The sequence below is a fragment of the Nelumbo nucifera genome, chromosome 1 (assembly GCF_055504915.1).
Source record: "Nelumbo nucifera cultivar China Antique chromosome 1, China Antique-T2T, whole genome shotgun sequence".
In the NCBI taxonomy this organism is placed as follows: Eukaryota; Viridiplantae; Streptophyta; class Magnoliopsida; order Proteales; family Nelumbonaceae; genus Nelumbo; species Nelumbo nucifera.
In genome coordinates, this window is record NC_142649.1 from 25221865 (window position 1) to 25244404 (window position 22540).

General features: G+C 39.4%; 1 protein-coding gene across 3 annotated transcripts; it reads right to left on the minus strand.

Annotated features, from left to right (window-relative positions):
- Positions 1-519: 519 nt before the first annotated feature.
- Positions 520-19633, minus strand: LOC104587819 (filament-like plant protein). 3 transcript variants are annotated; one of them, XM_010245555.3, is made up of 6 exons: positions 19273-19633; positions 19091-19122; positions 18161-18279; positions 2689-2884; positions 1246-2579; positions 520-1039 (listed from the first exon to the last, which is right to left on the minus strand). In XM_010245555.3, the coding sequence occupies exons 3-6, from the start codon at positions 18269-18271 to the stop codon at positions 653-655; spliced, it is 2028 nt and encodes a 675-aa protein (XP_010243857.1). In that variant the 5' UTR covers positions 18272-18279; positions 19091-19122; positions 19273-19633; the 3' UTR covers positions 520-652. The 3 variants fall into 3 exon arrangements, with proteins under 3 accessions (XP_010243857.1, XP_010243856.1, XP_088752384.1); XM_010245554.3 differs by lacking the exon at positions 19091-19122 and having other exon boundaries at positions 19273-19631; XM_088896258.1 differs by lacking the exons at positions 19091-19122; positions 19273-19633 and adding an exon at positions 18922-18988.
- Positions 19634-22540: the final 2907 nt, after the last annotated feature.

The window sequence follows — 22540 nt, forward strand, 5'->3', positions numbered from 1 at the left end:
CTTTTATTGTTCTTTTGCCTACCTAAAACCAAGGTTTAATGGCTCGCCCAAAAACAATCCCCTTTCGCTTCTTCTCCTGTGACATTGCCCCAAACCCTTGTTTTTAAAGGATTGATTACCAAAATGTTCAAAGAAATCCTCTAGATTTTGTAGCACAGCACATTTATGTAATAATGAGATCTCTGGGACCTGAAAATTCTGGGTTATTCTGGCCAAGAGTTCTCAGTTTGCTTCATTAAAACATTAAGCTACCTTGCCTTATTTGTGTAGACGTTAGATAAGAATTTCTATGCATTGTTTGAGGAAAGCCTTGGCATAAAACAAGTTATTATCATGCCTCTTTTATTTGATTATTTATTTATTTATTTTTCCTGAAACAATGTTAGTCTAGACAATCTTATGCCTCCCCTTCTTGTACAACTTCAGGCATGGAAATCCAACTCTTTTTTTTTTTTTATATATACATTGTAAAAAAGGCCCCCACTTCATGAAATAGAGAAAGTTATATAAGGCACAATATTAAACACAAGATGCGGTGGTATTAATAGCTGCTGATTAATGGAAAAATTAATAAGCAACTTCACCATTGAGAAACCAATACCGTGTGATTTTACAACAGCAAGCAAAAACTATTTCTTTTTTGTGTTTTTCCTCACTGACTTTCTACATGAATGCCGTTCTTACTCCGAGAGAACAATTTTCCCAACCCGCTTCGGCTCTTTTCAGAGGCAACTGCATGATTTAGTGTCGGGGTGGATGATGGTTGCGACTCTCCGCTTTTGCCATTCATAGAAGGACCAGAGACATTCCCATCTATTTTTGAAGAATGACCTTCTGGTTTGGGTATATAGGCTTCATTTGAATGCAATTTCCATGACTCTCCAATTTTAGGAATAGGTGATCCACTGAGGTCCAGTGGTTTCTCAGAATCAATCAGGAAGTCCTCCAGAGTTGCTAGTGCTTTCAACTGCCTTCCAAGAGATGCAATGGTCTTCTGACATTCTGATAGTTTTCCAGCTGCCACTGCAAGCTCCTTTTCCTGTCATAGACATAATAGAGACTAGTAAACAAACAAACAACCATGGAAATAAATAAGCTTCTCCTGAATAAGTTCATCTTAAGATACTAAAATGACCACTGTAGAGGCACCAACTAATCTGGACTTGAAAACATGGAACTATGTGCAGACTGCTTTCCAAAGTATGTCCATCAAGAGAACAATAAAATGTGATCTAGAAGACTGACCTGCTTTGTCTTCAACTCATCGTTTGATTTTGATATTGAAGCTCTCCGAAGCTCAGCTTCATTTCTCTTTCCCAAGAGCTCATCCTCTAATTTCTTACACTTTGCTGCAACTTCAGCTGACAAAGCACGTTCCTTTTCGATTTCTGCTTCCAATGAACACACCTTTGTGCGCAAGGCCCAAACCTCTGCATCTGCACTTACAAGGTGTGACTCTACCAATTCTCTCTGTGTATTGGAAGCTTCTATTTTTACTTCGGCAGCTTGTTTCAAGTTGTTGGCCAGATCTAGCTGCCTCTGCAGCTCCACCAACTTCTCCTCAGCTTCCCACAGTTGATTCTGTGACATCTCAAGTCGGCCTTGACTCTCTGCTAGAGCCATATCTAATGCTGCTTTCTCCTCTTCCATTTTCTCTAATTTCTCTTCCAATTCAGCAGTCCGATGAATCATAGCTTCAAGCTCAGCCTTAATTGAGTTTTGCCCACTATCAATTTGGTCTGAAGCAGCTACTGGCTCAGGTCTTCCACTCTCTGTTTCAGGGAGTGCTGCAAGCCGCTCCATTTCAAGGAAATCATCCATGAGATCAATCTCTACAGAAGATGTGGTTAGGTTCCTACCAATGGCCTTATCTTGCTTGAATTGATCAAGCTCGGCAATTAGAGCAGATGCCCATGAGTCTGAGCAGCTTGGTTCACAATCATTAAGCTCCAAACTACTTATCTTACGGGTATCAGTCTCAACTCCAAGTAATCGCTCCCCACTATCTGATTGGCTGTCAGTGAGTGATTCAACATAAATTGAAGAGGCAGCAACAGACTTGTGATCATTAGCTAAAGCGGCCTTACGAGATATTGCTCGTAGTCTACGACACTCAGCCTCAAGCCTAGCCACCTTCTTTATGCTTTCCAAATGCTGCTTGCTAGCTGATTCAGCTGTTTGTGTACTTAGGTCCCTTTCCAGAGTCCTAATTTCAAGCTCCTCAATTCGAGCAAGAAGCTGAAGTTTTAAGGCAGCATTTTCTTTCTCCGCAGCCTCAAGCTTCAACTGGATACCAGAATCAGAAGCAGCCTCAAGTTTTGCAGCTTCAACTTGGGTCTGGAGCTCAACAACTTGGTTCTCAAGCTCAAATTTTGCAGATTCCCATTCACTGGCTTTTTTCGCCACAGCTTCATGGATCTTTTGTTCTTGCTCCTCTCTTGCTTGGCGAAGTTGCCTGACACACTCCTTAAGTGCTCCATCAAGATGACCAACCCGATCTTCAAGGGATGAATTCTTCTGCACTGCAGCTTCCAATTGTTGCTTCAAAGACACTACTTCTTTTTCTGCCTTTTCCCAACCTGGCATGTGAATCCATATAATTTTCATACAAAGTATAAAGTAATACCCAAACAAGAAAAATCCCTTCTTACACAGGCAAAAGGAGAAAAACAAGATATGATTTCTTACCTGAGACAGCTTCTTCTGCAACCTTTGCATGCTGTTTCACTAAGTCTTCTTTTGCACTGATGTTTGAAAGAGCTGCTGCTAGTTTCTCAGTCAAACTTTTCACGCTGTCACTGACCTCCTCACTGCGATTTGTGACTTTGGAGGTGACTTCAGGAGATTGGACACTATGATTTGGAGATGTTCTTGATGCCTCCAGCTACATTATTAATGACAATAAATCATCAAACATGCTCTATCCACATAATCATGCAAAAGATTAATCCAATGTCATACAAACATATTAAACATAAATAGAAATATTTGATGTAATACACATTACTATTGCTTGGTATAATGGTAAAATCTCGTGCTGATAAGCATGAGAAAAGAGGCTTGAGTGAGTTGGCCACTTTCTGCCAAAAAAAAAATGTTAAAGGTTTAACTGTGACAACATTAGGAAATGGCCTTCTTTAATACATGATAGAAATATCCAATGAAGACAAACATAGAGAACCAAAAATTAATGTCATTAACATATGCAACCATATTTCCTACCACACTAGTGGCCCATGAGCCATGACCAAACTTTACCTATCATGTGTTTCCCCAATCAGTGATGTTTGCATTGCATATTCCTTTTGTCTACCCAAGGTTTAACTTTCTTTCTTTTGTTTTTCATTTTTTACTCTACTCTTCAAATTTTCTAGATAGATATGAAATATTGGAAATTAAGCCACTTGATTCAAACTTCAACCCAGACAACCAACCATATATTTACCATATATACAAACCTTTTTCCACCCTTTTTTTCTAGGATAAGCCTACAAACCATTTGGAGTTGCTCTTAAAAACTCTCATTTCCAGTTCTGTCCTTCATAGTTCAGTCAGTCATCCATATTCGCTACACTCAATTTTTGAACATGTTTCTTGATTGCCCAGCACACTAACCCTTTTTTTTTGTGATGAAGAAGAAGGTAAGGTAGATGTATTAAATAAGGGGAACGAACAACAAGCCAAGAGAGGAACCAGGCCCAACAAAGAGGACAGGCTACAGTTGGACAATCTAGACCACTGGAATTTCTATGGCCCAGCTCTTGGATGTACCAGATCATTAGTTTCTTGATCAATAACCAGATCTTTTATTTTTTTCCTTCGGTAACTGATCAACAACAAGACCAGTGGCTCAATCTTGACACACAACTTGGATTATCCAAACCACTGGATTAATATTGGATTAATCATTGTTTTGATATTGCCAGGCAATTTGGTAGCTAAATATTGGATTAATCATGGAAAACCACTTGCATGGTTAGATCATTAGTCTGCTCCTGAAACACAACTTAAGACAGGTCAAACCATTGGACTGATCTTAGCATATAGCTCAAATGGACCAAACATCGGTTTAATCTTGCCATAAATTTCAGCCATTACCAGATTGATCTTGGTATAGTACTTGAATGGATTAGATCATTAGTTTGACCTTGGTGCACCACTTCAGAAACAGAAATCAATAGATTGGTTTCACACCATAGTCTAAGCATTACTGGTCTGGCACACCAGACATGTGGTAAGACATAACAATGGAAAATGGAACACATGGCATTAGTTGATCCAAGACCAAGAACAAGGGCAATACCCTAAAGGGGGAAAAGTTAAACAGGCAGGGCTAGGAACTAGAGTACTTGCATACGGGTTCAAGTTGGATTGCACCCACCATGGAATTAGACAAAGAGGATGGATATACAACTGTCAAATGGCCAAATCCAGTTGGGCAGGGTAGACCCAGTCCCGACCCAACCAAAGTCATCAGCTAAAATCACTCTCCTTGCATTCATCAAACAAAAATAATATGCATATAACTACTTTATTGTCTTACTCCATTGTTAATATGCATTATTAACTACTATATCAACACATGTCCTTGACCATGGCATCGACTAAGCTCAAGAATCCTTTGTTGACACAAATTCCTCTAGGAACCCTAGTTTATGCCTCGTATAAATAATATGATAAGACATTTCCTTTCTCTGGGAAGTTCTCTATCAATTGCCTAAAAAATAGCCTTGAAGGGACTTCATTGGAAAAAATATATAGAACCCTAGGAGAGAGAATGAAAGAGAACTACAAATAGACAAAGGATGCAACACAGAGCTCAATGATGAGAACAGAAGCTACCAATTTTTTCTTTTAATCAATATCACAATTTTATTAATGATCAAAAGGAAAGGGATTGTCATTGTGGAAACAACAAAAGAAATTAAGCTCACTCATCAGCTAGCATGAACTTGGGCAGTTGGGCTTCAAAACAGGTGTGTCTGTCTAGTGATTGGAAGGGAAATTGAAATTGACATTAAATTTTGACGAAGGTAGAAAATATAGGATTCACTATCTTCAGCCCACCACAGGCATGTGGTGGATTTGGGATCAACTTTTGATGATAAAGTTTCAAAGGCACTAATTTATTACCAAGATTTCTTTAACCTCATCATATATGAGATATCCATTTGCATTTTAGCCCACCTACTCCAAAAACAAGTTATGTTTGGCCCCCCATTCTAAGTCGGAAAACATGTTTCCATTTTACCCTTGGATAACAATCTTGCCCATTGACATTAGCTACTGACATGGGAAATGAGATAATAAGGGGATCAAAGCGACAGCTTTGATGGATCAGGAAACATTACAAATAATAATTTTGGCATCTTCAAATCCTTGCTCCAAAAATTTGAGAGTCCTTTCAGAAAGCTTAGGAAAGAATTGGAAGACCTAAACAAAAATAACTGAAGTTTATTTTCAAGCAGAACATACTCATGTTGTTTATTCTAGTATTCTTGCATTTCTCACATGCTCTTTTTCACAGTTATCAAGGCAACAAGGTGCCCATGGAAGGTTACCTTGCCAAGAGACTAGTTGTTTTTGTACAAAGCATCATATAAATTTACTATATTTTTATTCTCTGAGATTTAAATATTAAATGGGCATTATTACACTATATTCGTTTTGTGGGTTAATATATTTTCATAGTTCATATATGTTGTTGGATTGAAGTATTTTATTTCTGCTGTTAGAATACTGTCAGCCTAAATTGCTGTCAGCATGTTTTTTTCTTTTATTTAAGTTTTATTTTTAGGGTGGGCAGCCAGGGACCTTGTAATTTCTTTTTTTATTTGTTACATCATATTATTATAAAAGAGAAGCTGGGCGCCACCAGCCCAACTTTTTGACTCTCACACATCTTTCTTCCCCATCTCTTCTCTCTCTTCTCTCAGAGCACAAATCTGGGCAATAGGAGTCGTTTTTTCTTCTAAATCATATCCATTCAACCCAGATTTCTGATTTCCTGAACAGAAAGGACAAGAAACCCTAATCGTCTTATCAGAACTACTTGTCATTTTTTTCTGGGTTCTTCCTTGGTCATAGCACCAAGGTAACCCTAGTAGGAGAAGGACGATGCTGTGAAGCTTCTTTTCTCCTTTTTTGGTTGATGCTGCGAAGGCTTAGTCATGGTTTTGCATCTTCATACAGGTGCTGTGCAGGGGTGTGTGATCCCCTTTATCACAGGTACGTGCTGTGATTAATTGGTGTGTGAAGTGTGTAGTCCAATGATGACTATTTTTCAATTTTTCTGGACTGTTAGTAGATTGCAGCAGTGTTCTCCTTATATATGAACTGGTTCTGGACTGTTTACTTGCTGCCAGTAGACCTCAGCAGTGTGCACTTTATTTCAGAAGTAATTTGTGGGGTTTTGTGCCCTAAGTGTGACTGTGAGAGGTAGTATTTGTGTAATGACTGGTCCTGTACACCTGCAGCCTTTGGTTGACTTGTAGACCTGCTTTTGCCAATGGCAAATGATGATTCTGCCTCATTTGGGGTTCCATCAACCCGTAGTACAGCTGGTATGGGGGCTGAAAGTATGATGTTTCCTATGCCAATTACTCCTTTAAATGGCCTGAACCACCTGGAGTGGGCTAAAGGTGTAAAACTTTATGTAACAGCAAGGGGAAAAGCTAGTTACATAAATGGAAGAGTGAAAGAAACCAAGAATGGGACTGCTGAACATGATCCTTGGGACCAAGAAAACAGTATGGTGATGCCTGGCTTCTTGCAGCCATGGAATATAATATGAAGAATTTTATGTGGGCAGACATTACGAGTGAAATATGGGAACAGGCCAAAACCACCTATTTTGAGCAAAGGCACTATGCCAAGATCTACCAATTACAAGCTGAATCCTCAACTTGTAAACAGGGGAACCGTGGATTGTTAGCCTATTATTCAGCACTTACCTCAGTATGGAAGGAATTGGACCACTATCAGGCTATAGAATGGAAACATGATGATGATGCTAGAGCCTATAAAAAGTTGGCTTCTCAACAACGGGTTTTTGCCTTCTTGTTGGGACTAAACCCCGTATATGAACCACTTAGAGTTCAGATCTTAGGAAGTAAAGAGTTGCCTTCAGTCCAAGAGGTGTATGCCCTTGTTCAATCCGAGGTAAGTAGGCAGAGTGTGATGGTTACAAGTGAGGGGGAGAAACAGGTAGCATTAACTGCAATGAGTGGTAATAATATGGGAAAGAAAAATGACTCTAAGAAAGTTGATGATAAGGACAAGTTAATGTGTACCCACTGTCAGCGTTCTAGACATACACGTGACACATGTTGGGAGATCCATGGGAGGCCAAAGTGGGTTGTAAAGAACCAAGAACAGGGTAAGACACAGGGTCAAAAGAAGCCTAATATAGCACACAATACAGCAAATGTGGCAACCCACTCAGTCTGGTAGGGTGTCAACAGATACTACTCGGGAGCACTTCACTAGTTCTAACCCCAAGGAAGATATCATGAACTCCATCCATAGTCATTTGGAATCATATGGTAGGGCCTTGCGCCAAATGGGCAGTTTAGCTACTAGTAACCCTTCTACTTCATTTGTGTCTACATCAGATAATGCAACCTCTGCCTTTCATATCTCCACTGCCATTGACTCCCCCTGGATCATTGACTCAGGGGCATCTAATCACATGATCGGTAAGCAAAACTTATTCCAGTCTTATAACCTTTTGTCAGGAAGGGATAAGGTGAGACTTGCAGATGGATCATTCTCCTCCATTGTAGGCCAAGGATCAATATCCCTCCCTCATGGACTTAACTTAAATAATGTTTTGTGTGTTCCTCAACTTCCCATCAATCTTCTTTCTATTAGTAGCATCACAAACTCATTAAACTGCAATGTAACCCTTTTTCCTAATTCTTGTGTTTTCTAGGATCTAACTTCTGAGAGGACGATTGGTAGAGGAAGCTTAGTGGAAGGTCTCTATACTCTCAACAAGAAGGTTGGTTTCTTGGTGTCATCCTCAAAGTCGCATAGTCAGTCAAATAAGAGTTAATTTTTTTGTGGCATAATCAATTAGGTCATGTGTCTTTTGAAATAGTGAAGTCTATGTTTCCTATTTTATTTAAGTCCTATTTAGTGTCAAATTTCCATTGTCAAACGTGTTAGTTGAGTAAGCAATGTAGAACAATATTTCATTCAAGTAATAAAAGATACAGTTTTCCTTTCCATATTGTGTATTCTAATGTGTGGGGGCCTACCACAATAACTTCGGAGGGTAGGTATAAATATTGTATCACATTGATTGATGATTTCTCCCATTATACATGGGTATTTCCCATGCGTAGCAAAGACGAAGTCCCAAAGATCGTGAGAGATTTCCAAAGGATAGTGTTTATACAGTTTCATGTTGAAATTCAAATCTTTCAATCAGACAATGCGAAGGAATATTTCCATGGAGAGCTCAACAAGTTCTTTGCTTCTCATGGATCCATTCATAGGAGCTTGTGTGCCAGAACACCGCAACAAAACAATGTTACATAAAGAAAGAACATACACCTCCTTGAGGTAGCCTGAGGGAAGATGCTACATTTGAATGTTCCCAAATGTTTTTGGGTTGAGGTTGTACTTGTTGTTGTTTATGTCATAAACCGCATGCCATCCAATATATTAAACTATAAGGCCCCTCATTAGTTATTGTTCCCTCAATCTCCTTTATTTTCCATTCCCATGAGGGTGTTTGGTTGTCGTGCTTTTGTCCATGATTTATCTCCGTCCTGTGGTAAGTTGGATCATCGGTCTATTCCTTGTATCTTTTTGGGGTACCTCACAAAAGGGTTACTGATGCTTTGATCCTGTGGGTCATAAGTTCTTTGTCTCCATGGCTGTCTCGTTCTTTGAGTCTGAACCTTCCCAGCTTCTCCTCAGGGGGAGAGAAATGTGGAAGAGGACAAGCAGGTCCGTGTCCAGGTCCGTCAAGTCTCTATGCCTTCTATTTCAAATCCTACTCCTTTTTGTGCCTTCCAACGTAAACACCTTAGAGATCAGCAATGTGACAAAGATGTGGAGCCACCAAACACTCAGCAACCAACACCGTCAAATTCCCAGGAGGTAAGTCCAACACCTTTTATTTCACCTGTTGATACCGTGGCTCCCATTTCGGTTGTGGATGACCTTGACATTCCTATTGCTCACAGAAAGGGAGTCAGGTCATGCACTACCAAACACCCCATTTTTTTTTTGATCAATAACACTTTCATTAATTCATCAGTAGAAAATTTACAAGTGGAAGACAAACACACTTATCTTCCAAGAGTCACAAAGAACTTCAAGAAAGGAAAGAAGAAAATACAAAGATACAAGGACACTAACATTACAACTTAGCCCAAAACAAGGAATCCCTTTCTGCCCCTTGTTTTGCTAAACCGTCAGCTAGGGAATTAGCTGATCTCTTAATCCAACATGTCTTAACTTCCATTTCCTGCACCAGCCATTTGAATTTCCTCTTCTCATTGTTATACTTCCAAAGATCATTTTGTTCTTTGGTCAGCCACCCTATCACCACCTCTGAATCCCCTTCAATTATAAGTTTCTTGATGTTCAATTCCTTAGCTTTCCGGGCTCCTTCCATAACTGCACATATCTCAGCTCTAAGGGAGTCACCCACTCCAATTGGGCCTGAGAACATAGCAGAGATGACCCCATTTTCATCTCTAAAAACACCCCCGATCCCTGATTGTCCCGGGTTTCCCCTATTGCATCCATCAAAGTTTAATTTCAAGAATCCACTAGGTGGGGGGGTCCAAGCCACACTCATTACTGACTTGGTCTGCATGCAACTTGCAATTTCACCCCACTTCCTCAACATGTCATCCACAGTGTAATCTGTGAATATTTCCAGAGATTTCAGCCACTGTACCGCCCTAAACTGTATGATAGTCCTCAAATTTGCTGTCCCTCTCTGAGTTTCTGAGAATATCCTGGAGTTCCTTTCTTCCCACAGTGTCCAACATACTGCAGCCCTTAGTCCTCTCCACATTGTCCTTCCCCTTTTTAACCGCCACCTGAAGAAGGAGGGGGCGAAAAGGCCCTGCATGTCTGATGGGGGATTCCAGCAACATCCAAACAAGGAGAAAGCCCAATCCCACAATGACCTCGCGAAGTGGCACGACACCATTAGGTGAAAACCAGTCTCCCCATCTGCTTTGCATAGAACACACCACTAAGGAGACAAGCAAGTATTGGGTCTCTTCTTTTGGAGTAGATCACCAGTGTTGATTCTTTCCAAATAGGCTTCCCAACAAAAACTACCAACCCTAGGAGGTATAGCTCTGCACCAAACCTCACCAACAGGAAAAGGGGACAGGGTAGGACTGGTGGACTGACTTAAGACTTTGAAGAAAGAAGCACAAGAGAAAATGCCATTGGGGTTAGGTGTCCAAATTCTAGAATCCGCCCTAGTGGGGTCTAAGACAACGTTATCAAGAATTGCAAGAAAGCTCGAAATACAGTCGAAGTCTGAATCCCTCAAATCCCTTCTTAGACCCAAGTTCCACCCAATCCCAGAAGTGGAAGAGGACGGGGTGGTGAAAGACGAGATCGGCTCATTTTTCAAATCAGAAAGAGCGTACAAAGACGGAAACTGATCCTTTAGAGGGGCGCTCCCCACCCATGTTTGTTCCCAAAATTTTATGGAATTACCGGAATTCAAGTCATACATGATATTAGGAATGAAAACTGGTAGCAGGTCATGAATGGCTTTCCAAGGAGAATTGCTTATGATCCTAGCTCTGATTCCAGCATCCCATCCGTTGTGCTCCAGCCCATGAAAACTTGCCACTATTCTAGCCCATAGCTTCTCCTTCTCCATAGGAAACCTCCACAGCCACTTCCCCAGCAGAGTCACATTCCTTCTCCTAATACTCCCAAGCCCCAAACCACCACACGACTTACTCCTGCACACTATTTCCCAGCTAACTCTATGATCCCTCTTCTCTTCTCCCGACTCCCACAGGAAATCTCTCATTAACTTCTCTAATCTGTTAGCAATCTTCACTAGGATTTTAAACACCGACATGAAGATGGGTAAGTTAGCAAGCGTGGCCTTAATTAATGTAATTCTCCCGCCAAGAGAGAGGTAATTCTTTTTCAAGGATACCAATCTTTTTTCAAACCTTTCCATCACCGGGTTCCAGAAGCTCTCTCTCTTGGGATTATCACCTAATGGTAATCCTAAATAGTTCAGAGGCCACCCCGTGACTTTACACCCCAGCACTTCAGCACTCTCCCTGATCTCTCCCTCCTCCAAATTCACCCCCACTACACAGCTTTTCCCAAGGTTAACCTTCAAGTTGGACAGTTGCTCAAACAGTTGTATCACCGACTTTAAATTCCTGATAAACCTCACATTACCACCTTCACAAAACAGAATTGTGTCATCAGCAAACTGTAAATGTGTGAGGGGGGTTTCCATCCTCCCAACCCTCCAGCCTCTAATGAGCCCCCTAGAATCTGCTCTGTGAATCAATTTCCCCAAAACCTCCACAATTAAAATGAACAAAAAAGGAGAAAGGGGGCCTCCTTGTCTTATACCCCTACTGGCTGGAAAGAAATCTACCACTGTCCCATTCACTAGCACTGAATAATGACAATTCCGGACACAGCCCATGATCCACTTACACCATCTAGCCCCAAACCCGAATTTGGTTAAAACTTTCCTCAAGAACTCCCAGTCCACCAAGTCATAAGCCTTTTCCAAGTCCAGCTTACAAACCACTCCCTTCTTATCCCTCTTAAAGTTCTCCACACTCTCATTAGCAGTTAAAATCTGGTATGTAATTTGTCTTCCACTCACAAAAGCTCCTTGATAGTGTTCAATGATATCCGGAATTACCTTCTTCAGCCTCAAAGACAACACTTTTGCAATGATCTTGTACAAACTATTCACCAAACTTAATGGCCTAAAATCCTTCGAGTGGGATGCATCTTTCTTTTTGGGAATTAAGGCTATAAATGTAGAGTTCACACCCGGATTGACAATTCCTCTCCTGAAAAACTCCTCAAACACCCGCAAGAGATTATCTTTCAAAATATCCCAACAATCCTGATAAAAAGCCATTGTAAACCCATCCAGTCCTGGAGCTTTTGTTCTATCCATAGAAAACACAGCCTCCTTGATCTCTTCTATATTAAAGCTTATTTCCATCCTTCTCCTGTTCTCCACCCCTACATCTGGCCAATCCAAACCTTCTACCCACACCCTTCTACTCACAGGCCTTCTTAGAATAGATTTGAAATGCTCCACACAGGCCCTGGCAATCTCCTCTTGCTGTACTAACTCAACTCCATCTACTACCAATTTGGAGATAAAGTTCTTCCTTCTCCTGCCATCTGCTAGAGAGTGGAAATACCTAGTGTTTCTATCTCCCTCTTGCAACCATTTACACCGAGATTTTTGCCTCCAGCTAATTTCCTCCTTATGCAGGCAATCCTCTAACTGTCTTCTCAATTCTCTCCTGAGGTCATTGTTTTCCTCTCCAAATTCTCCCCTTTCCTCTTTAAAATCAAGGCTTTCAATCTTCTTCATCAAGTCTCCCTTTCTTTCTTCTGTCCTCCCGAACTCCATCAAGTTCCACTCCTTAATTCTTGCTTTCAAGAATTGTAGTTTCTTATGGAATTTTATCCCCTCCCACTCTACCGATGGGTTACACTCATACCACCACTCCCTCACTTTGTTAGTAAACCCTGGATGCAGTAACCACATATTTTCAAATCTAAAGGGGGTAGGACCTCCACACCTTCTTTCCTCCTTGCATAACACTATGGGCCAGTGATCCGAGGTCACCCTTGGGAGAGCTCTAGCATCCAAGGTTCCCCAATGTTCTTCCCAATCCAAAGAGAACAGGAATCTATCCAGCTTAGAGCAAATGGGTCTAGATTGGAGATTTGACCATGTAAATGCCTTATGCGCTAGGGGAATCTCTTTAGGCTCAAAGGCATCCACAAAACTGTTAAACTTCCTCATGCTTTTTGTCACCCTCTGGTTAATCTTATTGGACTCTTCCGAGAACCTTATCACATTGAAGTCCCCACCCATGCACCAAGGCCCATCCCACAACCCTCTAACATCAGCCAGTTCCTCCCACAGCTCCTTTCTCTCTCTGTAATCATTCGGTCCGTAAACATTTGTGAGCACCCACATATAATCATCCTCTTGCTGCTTAAACTTCATGGAAACCGAGTACTTTCCGATCAACTCCTCCATCCCTTCAACCACATCCCTCTTCCACATTGTTACAAACCCCCCGGAAGCACCCCACGATGGAGCCGCCACCCAGCTAATCCCCCTGGCTTTCCATACACTCCTTGCCCATTTGTCACTAAACTCCATTCTCTTAGACTCTTGCAACAGCACAATGTCTGGGTCATACCGTCTTATTACCTCTTTTATTGTTGCTCTCTTCTTTGCACTCCCAATTCCCCTCACATTCCAACTAAGAATCTTCATTCCGCTTCTTTTTACAAACCCCTTGCCACCTACCCGCTACTTTCCCCCTTTCCTTCTATCTCCTTTTACCTCGAGCTTCTTGTCTCCTTCTACATCTCTCTTTAGTCTCTCTACTTCATTCAACCTCCTCTTCTTTGTTATGATCTGCATCTTCCTCTTCTGTAAACTTTCTTTCAACTCGTTCAAATCCTCTAGCCTATAGCCCAACTTCCCTACAAATTCTGCTATCGTGTCTTCTCTCACCGATTCCACCACCCCTACCCTTCCTACAGAATCCCCTTCATCTCTGTCCACCTGCCTTTCCTTCCTCTCCTCTATTCCCACCTCAGTTCTTTCCTCTCCAACCTTCCTCCCCTTACTGTTACCTCCCTCCTTCCTTGCTTTCTCCCGGTAAACCTCTCCATCTCTACCCTCATTCCTGTCCCTCCTCTCCATTAACCCCTCCTCTCTTCCTTCCTCCCCTTCCCTCCTCCATATCAGCTGCCCTTCCACATCCTTAAACACTCTTTCAATGATTTCCCACACTTGTCCACTTCTATACCTTTCTTCCCGCACCTTCCCACAATCCTTCCTTCCCCTCTCCCCCTCCTCAGAGAGCCCGCCTACTAGCTCGGCTGCATATTCATGAGACACATAGGTATGTTTCCTATGACCATATTTCCCCCTCTCATTGTGCCTTCCTATCTGCAGTTGATAGCATCCCCATACCTAGAAATGTGGCAAAGGCTTTAAAATATCATGAATAGACAAATGCTATGAAGGAGGAGATTAATGCCCTCCATAAGAATCAAACATGGGAGTTGGTGGATCTTCCAAAAGGGAAAGACCAAGTGAAGTGTAAGTGGGTGTTTACAGTGAAACACAAGGCAAACGGGATAGTTGAAAGGTACAAAGCAAGGCTGGTAGCTAAAGGATTACACTCAAGTCTATGGTGTTGACTATGATAAGACGTTTGCTCTAATAGCTAAGATGAACTCAACTCGAGTTCTTTTATCATTAGTTGCAAACCTTGACTAGGAATTGCATCAACCGGATATAAAGAATGCCTTTTAAAATGGTGATCTGGAGGAGGTGGTGTATATGGTTCAACCCCCAGGTTTTTGTGCCAAAGGAAGTGAAAATAAGGTGTGCAAGCTAAGAAAGTCCCTCTATGGCTTAAAACAATCTCCTAGAGCATGGTTCACTAAATTTCATATGGCGATTCAGCAAGTAGGGTTCAAATAATGTCAGTCTGATGTCTAATCACACTCTCTTTGTGAAGAGATGTCAGGAACAAGTGGTTGTGTTGATAGTGTACGTAGATGATATCATCATTACAGGAAACTGGAGAACAGAAATACAAAAGTTGAAAGAATTCCTTGCCTCTCAATTTGAAGTGAAAGATCTGGGACCCCTAAAGTACTTTCTAGGAATTGAAGTTACCCGCTCAAAAAGGGGCATCTTCATTTCTTAGAAGTATATCCTAGACCTGTTAAAAAGCACACCTAGGTGCACAATGAGGCGCATTTTGGGGTATGCGCCTCGCCCAGGTCGTAGGCGCACCCCTTTCAAAAGGCGCACGCCTGGTGTGCCTAGGCATGTGCCTTGCACCTCAGCCCAGGCATGGTACAAAGGCAACTCATAGAATCAAGAATGAAATATGTTTTACATCACATTAGCTACTTGAAGCAATGCAATTAGAGATTGTGGGTTTTACATGCTTGAAAATGCTTTATATGTTTGCTTTTATTTTTAAATTTTCATTTGAATACGCTTTACATGTTATGTTTATGTATTTTAATTTTAGATAATAGGTTTTTTAAAACATTTATTTTAAAATTTAAGTTCATATTTTTTATTAACATTATGTTTAATATTTTTTATTTTTTCAATTAATTAAATTTGTTGGCATTTTTTTGAATTTTCCGACTTTTTTTATTTTTTAGCTTTTTTTTGTAATTTTGCACCTTGCTTAAAAAGGCGTGTGCCTCGCCTTGCGCCTTGTGCCTCAGACGCAAATTGGACCTTGCGCTTTTAAAACACTGGGACACAAGCAAGTTAGGTGCAAAACCAACAACCCCTATGGATGTTGATCATAAACAGGGAGATTGTGATGGTGAACCACTAGAAGATGTGAAACAGTTCCAAAGGTTAGTGGAAAGGTTGTTTTATTTGTCCATGACACGTCCAGACATTGCTTATTCACTTGGGGTCCTGAGCCAATTCATGCATTCCCCTAAGAGACCACACATAGAGGTAGCAAAGAGGATTCTTTGGTATTTGAAGAAGTATCCAAGAACAGAGTTGCTATTCAGCAAACATAATCATCTAGGAGTGGAAGTCTATACAGATGTTGACTGGGCAGGTGTTGTGGATGATAGAAAGTCCACAAGTGGGTATTGTACTTTTGTAGGAGGAAATCTAGTGACCTGGATAAGTACGAAACAAAGTGTAGTAACGTAGTTGCAAGGTCAAGTGCTGAAGCGGAGTATAGGGCTATGGCACATGGGGTGGCTAAAGTTCTTTGGTTGAAGAACCTTTTAGGGGAACTTGGGGTTACTGTTCACAATCCAATGTCCCTCTACTGTGACAATAAGACAGGTATCAACATTGCTAGCAATCTTGTCCTACATGATAGGACCAAGCACATTGAAGTGGACAAACACTTCATAAGAGAAAAATTGGAAAAGGGAAAAATTTGTACTCCTTATGTCAAATCCAATGAGCAACTTGCTGATGTTCTCACAAAAGGGCTTCCATACTTGCGGCACAATAAACTATGTAACAAGTTGGGCATGATAGATAATTAGATACATTCAACCCAACTTGAGGGGGAGTGTTGTTGGATTGAAGTGTTTTATTTCTGCTGTTAGATTGTTGTCAGCATGTTCTTTTCTTTTATTTAAGTTATATTTTTAGGGTGGGCCACCAGGGACCTACTTGTAATTTCCTTTTTTATTTGTTACATCATATTATTATAAAAGAGAAGTTAGGCGCCACCAGTCCAACTTTTTGACTCTCACACATCTTTCTTCCCCTTCTCTTCTCCTCTCTTCTCTCTCACTATGCTTGTGAGAAAACTCTAGGCTGACAGCAATCTAACAAAAAAATAAAACACTTCAATCCAACAACAATATACTAGTTTCTTTTTATTATTTTCATATTTGTTATTTTATCAACAATAAAGAAAGTAGACACCATGTTGAATCCCTGAAGAAAAAAGTATTGTTATCTTTTTATTCTTTTCTTATGTTCTCTTATTTTCTTCTTATTCAAGGATAATAGAAGGACTCGGCCCCTATATTTTCTGAGTTTTATTTTCTTTACATGAATATGTTGATTTTCTATGTATTGATATGAATTTTAAACTGATTTGGGGAAGATTATCAGTAACTATTCATGTTCCCACCATTCTTGATTCATTCCTTTCATTATGAAAACAATATCAAATAAAAGTGCTTGTGAGCTTATTCTTAGACAGAAAATATCACATAGTTCAATAATAGAATCATTGAGGATTGACAACTACATAGTACATACATTTTAAATTGTTGCTTGAGCCTTGAAGATGCTTTTACTCCTTATCTAAGATTATCACAAAAGGGATGCTATGTCTCATCCTTAGATGTAATTATTTATTAAGGGGATAGGCATCATGATTCAACCTACCAGTGGGAAACTATAAACCATGTAGATACATTATTTTTACTGGTAACACATTATTTTTCTTAAATAACAATAAAGCTTTGTTACCAATCCAAAAAAAAGATTACCAAAAAGGGATCAATACATGGTGCAATAGGAAAGTCTCAGGCTGACAAGCATGAGAATGTGGGTTCAAGTCTGAGAGAAGCTACTTTGTGAGAAAACACCATAGATTAGGTCCACCATATCCAGTCCTCTGCTCCCAAACTTCCAGATAGCTGGGGCGAACATTGCATAAGGGTGCTATCCCATATTCGCTATTGATCCAAAAAGTATCCTATGTTCATCTAGAGTTGGGCAATGCAATCAGAAATTTATCCTCTTTCTCATAGTTTCTGTATGATCCAAAAAGTCAACAATTACACAGACAATCCAGGAAATCAGCAAACTGATATCAGTTTATCCTCTTTCTCATAGTTTCTGTATTAGATCATAAAAATTCAAGTAGCCTTAACATTGAATCTTAACAACATCAATAGTTTCCCAGTAATTTTTAGTAAATATGTAAAGTCAAATGCCCTTCTCAGAGAGTGGTCTCTAATTGATTTTCTCTTCATTTTGATGATAAATTGCATCCAAGAATCGGCAGGAACTCCTTTATATTAATAGAAACTTCAGCAAGACCACAATTTCTAAACCTACGTATAGTTTTTACTGTGTTTTAATTGAACTTAAGCACAGTCGATATTTCTTTTTAGAATCAGATAACAAGCAAACCATGTCACGGTGATTTAATGAGAGATAAGAAGAGGATTACTAGTTCATGTTGTTGTTGGGTTATCAGATGAGAGTCGGGAGGAGCGCCTCACAGATAATTCACATTCCAGACAACCCAAGATCTTATAATGTACAATTGTACAGCTAAAAATGAGGGGAGGGGGGGAGGGGAAGAAAAAAACAGGAGAGAAAAAAGAAGGAAATAGAAAACAAGAGAGAATTAGAACTCCAGGAATCAAAAATAAGACCTACCTGGTCATCAGAATATCTTTCAGAATGAGAAGATATTGATCCCGAACTTTCCGTTTCACCTGGACTCTTCTCAGAAGACTTCCTCCTCCATAACCAGCTCCGGCGATCCATCCCCCAATCTAATGATGCAGAGCCACTTTAGAACTTCACAAAGACATCATTTGAGCATACATTCCTACCATTCTTCGAAAGATAACTAGCAAACACCATCAAATCGAAAGCAACGAAATGCCAATATATATTCTTCAAAGGAATCAAAACTGAAGAATACTAGAACCGGAAAATGTAATCATCAACAAAAACCCAGTTGAAGAAAAGCAAAAATATCCACTTAATAGAACTCCAAGCAACGTCAATCAAACCCTAAAACTAAGAAATCCGTTCCCTCATCCACAACCTCAACTATTCAATCAAAAAGGAGCTGCTGCTCATCATTCTCTCAGCTTTGCTTCAAATCCACCCTAGTAACAACCTCCAACAGCAATATAATCTTTCTAAACCCAAAAAAGTTTCCAAAAAGAAAATAAAACAAAAAAAATATCAAGACGAAGATAAAAAAAGGGAGAGATAAATATGAAACCAAACACCCGGAATGGTGGCTCAAAACCGTTTACATCGTAAATCATTGACAACCCATTAGTCGAAAAAGAAAAATGAGAATTTATCATCCAAACCAACCTACCAAATCTCAAAAACAAAAAATTGATAAAGAAATAAAATTGAAATTAAGAAAGTATCGATTGTCAACCAAGTAGACACACCTCGGATGCTCGAAGAAACTCTCAGAAATCATGAATACCGAGTTCAGAAACTCCAAAAACTGGACTACCCATAAAAAAATAATAATAAATAAAAAAAAAATAAGAGGCTAAAAAAAGTGGATAAGAAAAAGGTAACAAATCAGTAAGAAACCAGACTTAAATCAAATACCTTGGAGGCTTTGACTGGGGACCAACCCAAACCTACGATCGAAGGAAACCAACTAAAATAATTCAGAATAGAAGATTGTTGCAGAATATAAAAACCATTAAAACTCTGCAAAAATCTGTGGAATGTCAGTAAAGACGAAGATGAAGGAGGAACGAAAATGGCATATTTTCAATTAATTTTACCTTTGTTTTCAAATGCAAAGAGGGAAGAGCATGTGACTTAGGATGACTCAAGAAGCTCTTAATCAAAACTTTTCAGACTTTTTTTTTCTCTTTTTCAAACGCAGCTTCCCTTATTGGCTTATTCCCGCCCATGGAGGAGGGGCTGCTCTACTGCCCTTAATAATTTAGTACTTTTATTTTATAAATTTCTATATATTTCAGTGAAGCTCTCTCTCTCCCCCTTTTCCGTCCTCTCTCTTCGGGAAGCTCCTCACTCAACTCAAGTCCTCCCTCTCTCTCTCTCCCTCCATGCCTCAGCTTTTTTACTGTTGCTAGTTTGTGTAGATAGTTAATGCAGTTAGAGGGAGAAAACGGAGAGATAATAAAAGAACGAAAATATTTACGGAGAAGTACGGATACATCCGATGCAGAATTCTGAATCCCAGCCTCTTATTACTATCTCTTTCCTTCTTTCTATAAACTACATTCTGCCCATAAATTTGACATTAATTTACGGTTAGATGCATTTTTCCTGTACTTTGGGGCTATAAAATTTTGATCTGGGTTACCCAAATATTTATTTGGAGTAATTCGTTTGCCCTCCATCTCAGTTGTTATTACACTTTTGTCCTTTTCTTTTGTTTCTTATTATAGAAATTCATGCTAACTGTCAGGGTTTGTAACTGGTAAGATGACCCCAACTCAATCACAGCTGTGAGGAGGACGATCAAGAAAGCATTTTCAACCATCCATTTGATGTGGGTCCATGCTCCATTGCATGCCTCCACGTGTACAATTGACTTGATGGATCGATGGAAGACTCTTCTTATGGTATATCCGACGTGTACCCAGTTCTCCCGGCCGCTGGAATGTTTTAAATGCATCACAGTTCACGGTTTACAGATAGGCCCATTTCAGACTTATTTGTACTTGCTGATTCTCTGCGTAACCGATGCAATCAATGTAGGTACATTTAATATTTCGATGGCTGATGCTTGCTACAAGACTGGGACCTACATGATTCTCTGCAGCCTGCAATAAGAACTGTTGGATCGTTTTTATGTTCAGCATAATTGAACTATTGCAATTAGTGTAGACTTTGGACCATGGCATTGGCCCAACAAGTGGGTCCATCTGAAATATCATCAAGACCGTTGATCAAGGTAGCCATGTCAAAAAGTCAAATTAACATATCAAGGGTTGCCAACAAGTTGGGTTCGTGAAGATCCATTTGTACCCTGACCTTGACTATGACTATAATCGTCAGTCATGTATTGTCTGATTTTGAATTCGGATTTGATCCAATGAAACAAATCCAAAGTTGATCCGTTTATAATTAGATTTGATATCAATCCATCGAAAGTGAATCCAATATGTCTTTGAAAAAGAAATGTAATATTAAAGTTATTTATAGTCTATTATATTAATGATATAAGGTTTTTGACTCATTTTAATTTAATTTTAACAATGGAGTATAATATCTAAATCTGCCAATCCCATCGCAGTCCATTTTGAATCCAATGGATAAGATTTAATTTAAATCCAAATCTCTACAAATCAAATTTCGATCTTGATATTTCCTAACTGAAACTGACGCATTTGCAACTCTACGTCTCTATCCTTAGGCTGCAATTTTATTTGCATTATACAAATACTTCCATGGAAGTGTAAATGAAAACAAAAAATGTAAATTTTTGTTTAATTTTGTTTTAGGTTTTATTTTGTCTTAATTTTTTTTCATTTGTGCTGCAATAAACGAAATGAGCTAAAATTTGAAATAAAAATATGTTAGAATTTATATTCAAATCATTTGCACTGTCATAATTTTACATCAGTACAGATTTATTTACATTGTAATCAAACACAGCCTTAGGTTTATTATTGGCTTTGACTTAATATTGAATGATAATAAAACTAAATTCCATTGCATACATACAAAATAAAAGAAGTGCCCCATGTTCATTCGGGTTTGACTATGATATGGAAAATATATGATATCTAAAAAACTTCTTACCAATCTACTGGAATCATTAGCATGATAGCCAATCAGGTGTTATTTATCAAAATTCATGGGTGGGTTTTGATTGGTCAAAACTCTTTTCTTACTATATCTTTTTTACATCATAGATTTTCCCTATTCATTAATTAGGTTATGGGTTCTTAATATCACAAGTTTTGCAACACATTAATATCTGATGTTTTAAAACACATTACACTTTGAGATGTTCAATAAATATTGATTTTAGTATATTTTGACAAAAAAATATTTATATTTTAAATTCTCTGTTTCAAAACAAACTATAAATTCACATATGCGCCCCAAAGTGTCCGATATGCACATCTCAGCGAGCATTGGGATCATCTCCCGTATTTGTCATTGGGAGATATTCCCAATGCACGGTTTGGATGTACTATAGAGCACAGATGTCTTGGATTCTCCATCTTGTATTATGAGATATAGAACTGTAGTGTAGTATGGATAGGATACGGGTAGAGAAAGTTAATAAGAAATTTGGGTTCTCCAAATCCTATCATTCCAAATACACGACAATGTGTAGTCCAAGTTGGAACCAAGTATACTGGATGTAAATTTTATGGAACCAATATCATACTAGTCGGGCATCCGGGTAAATGGGTATCCACTACCACCGTACCGTACCCATATCCGACTCCATCTCAGGATTAATCACATTCGGTACCAATCAATGGTTAAACGTGACCATCATTGAATTGTAAGCTCATCAATCAAATCGGGTCCAACCCACGTTATCACTTATCAACCTCCTACGCAACTAGGAAGGATCACAATTCATAATTACATTAAACGACATTCGTCTTGCCCAAGTAGCTATCAACCCGTGATTGGCTACACGAACGTCCATATCCCTCCTTGTTTCCAATCCTAAAAAAATCCCACTTGAGAGCTGAGAGTTGAGAGTGGAGAGAGAAAATTTTGGGTTAATCTATTCTCTCCCAGTCTCCCACTTTGAGTCCTTGATCCTCATTTTGATCCTCGGAAGGATGGGTCGGTCGTCCTTTTATATGGAATTCTGGGTCATCCAGCTATTAAAAGGGTTGTCCTTTTTGTTAATTCTAAAGACTCCGAGGGGCATATTTGTAGGAAGCAACAAAAAGGTTCGCTCTCGTTTTCGTTAAACGTGGTTTGATTGTTTTTTAAGCATAATTGGTGGTTGTTGTCCGGGTCCCTACTTTTGTTATTTTTACCTTTCAATTGATGACGATGTGTATGGACTACCAACCCATTGTAGGACCCACCATGAGACCAAAT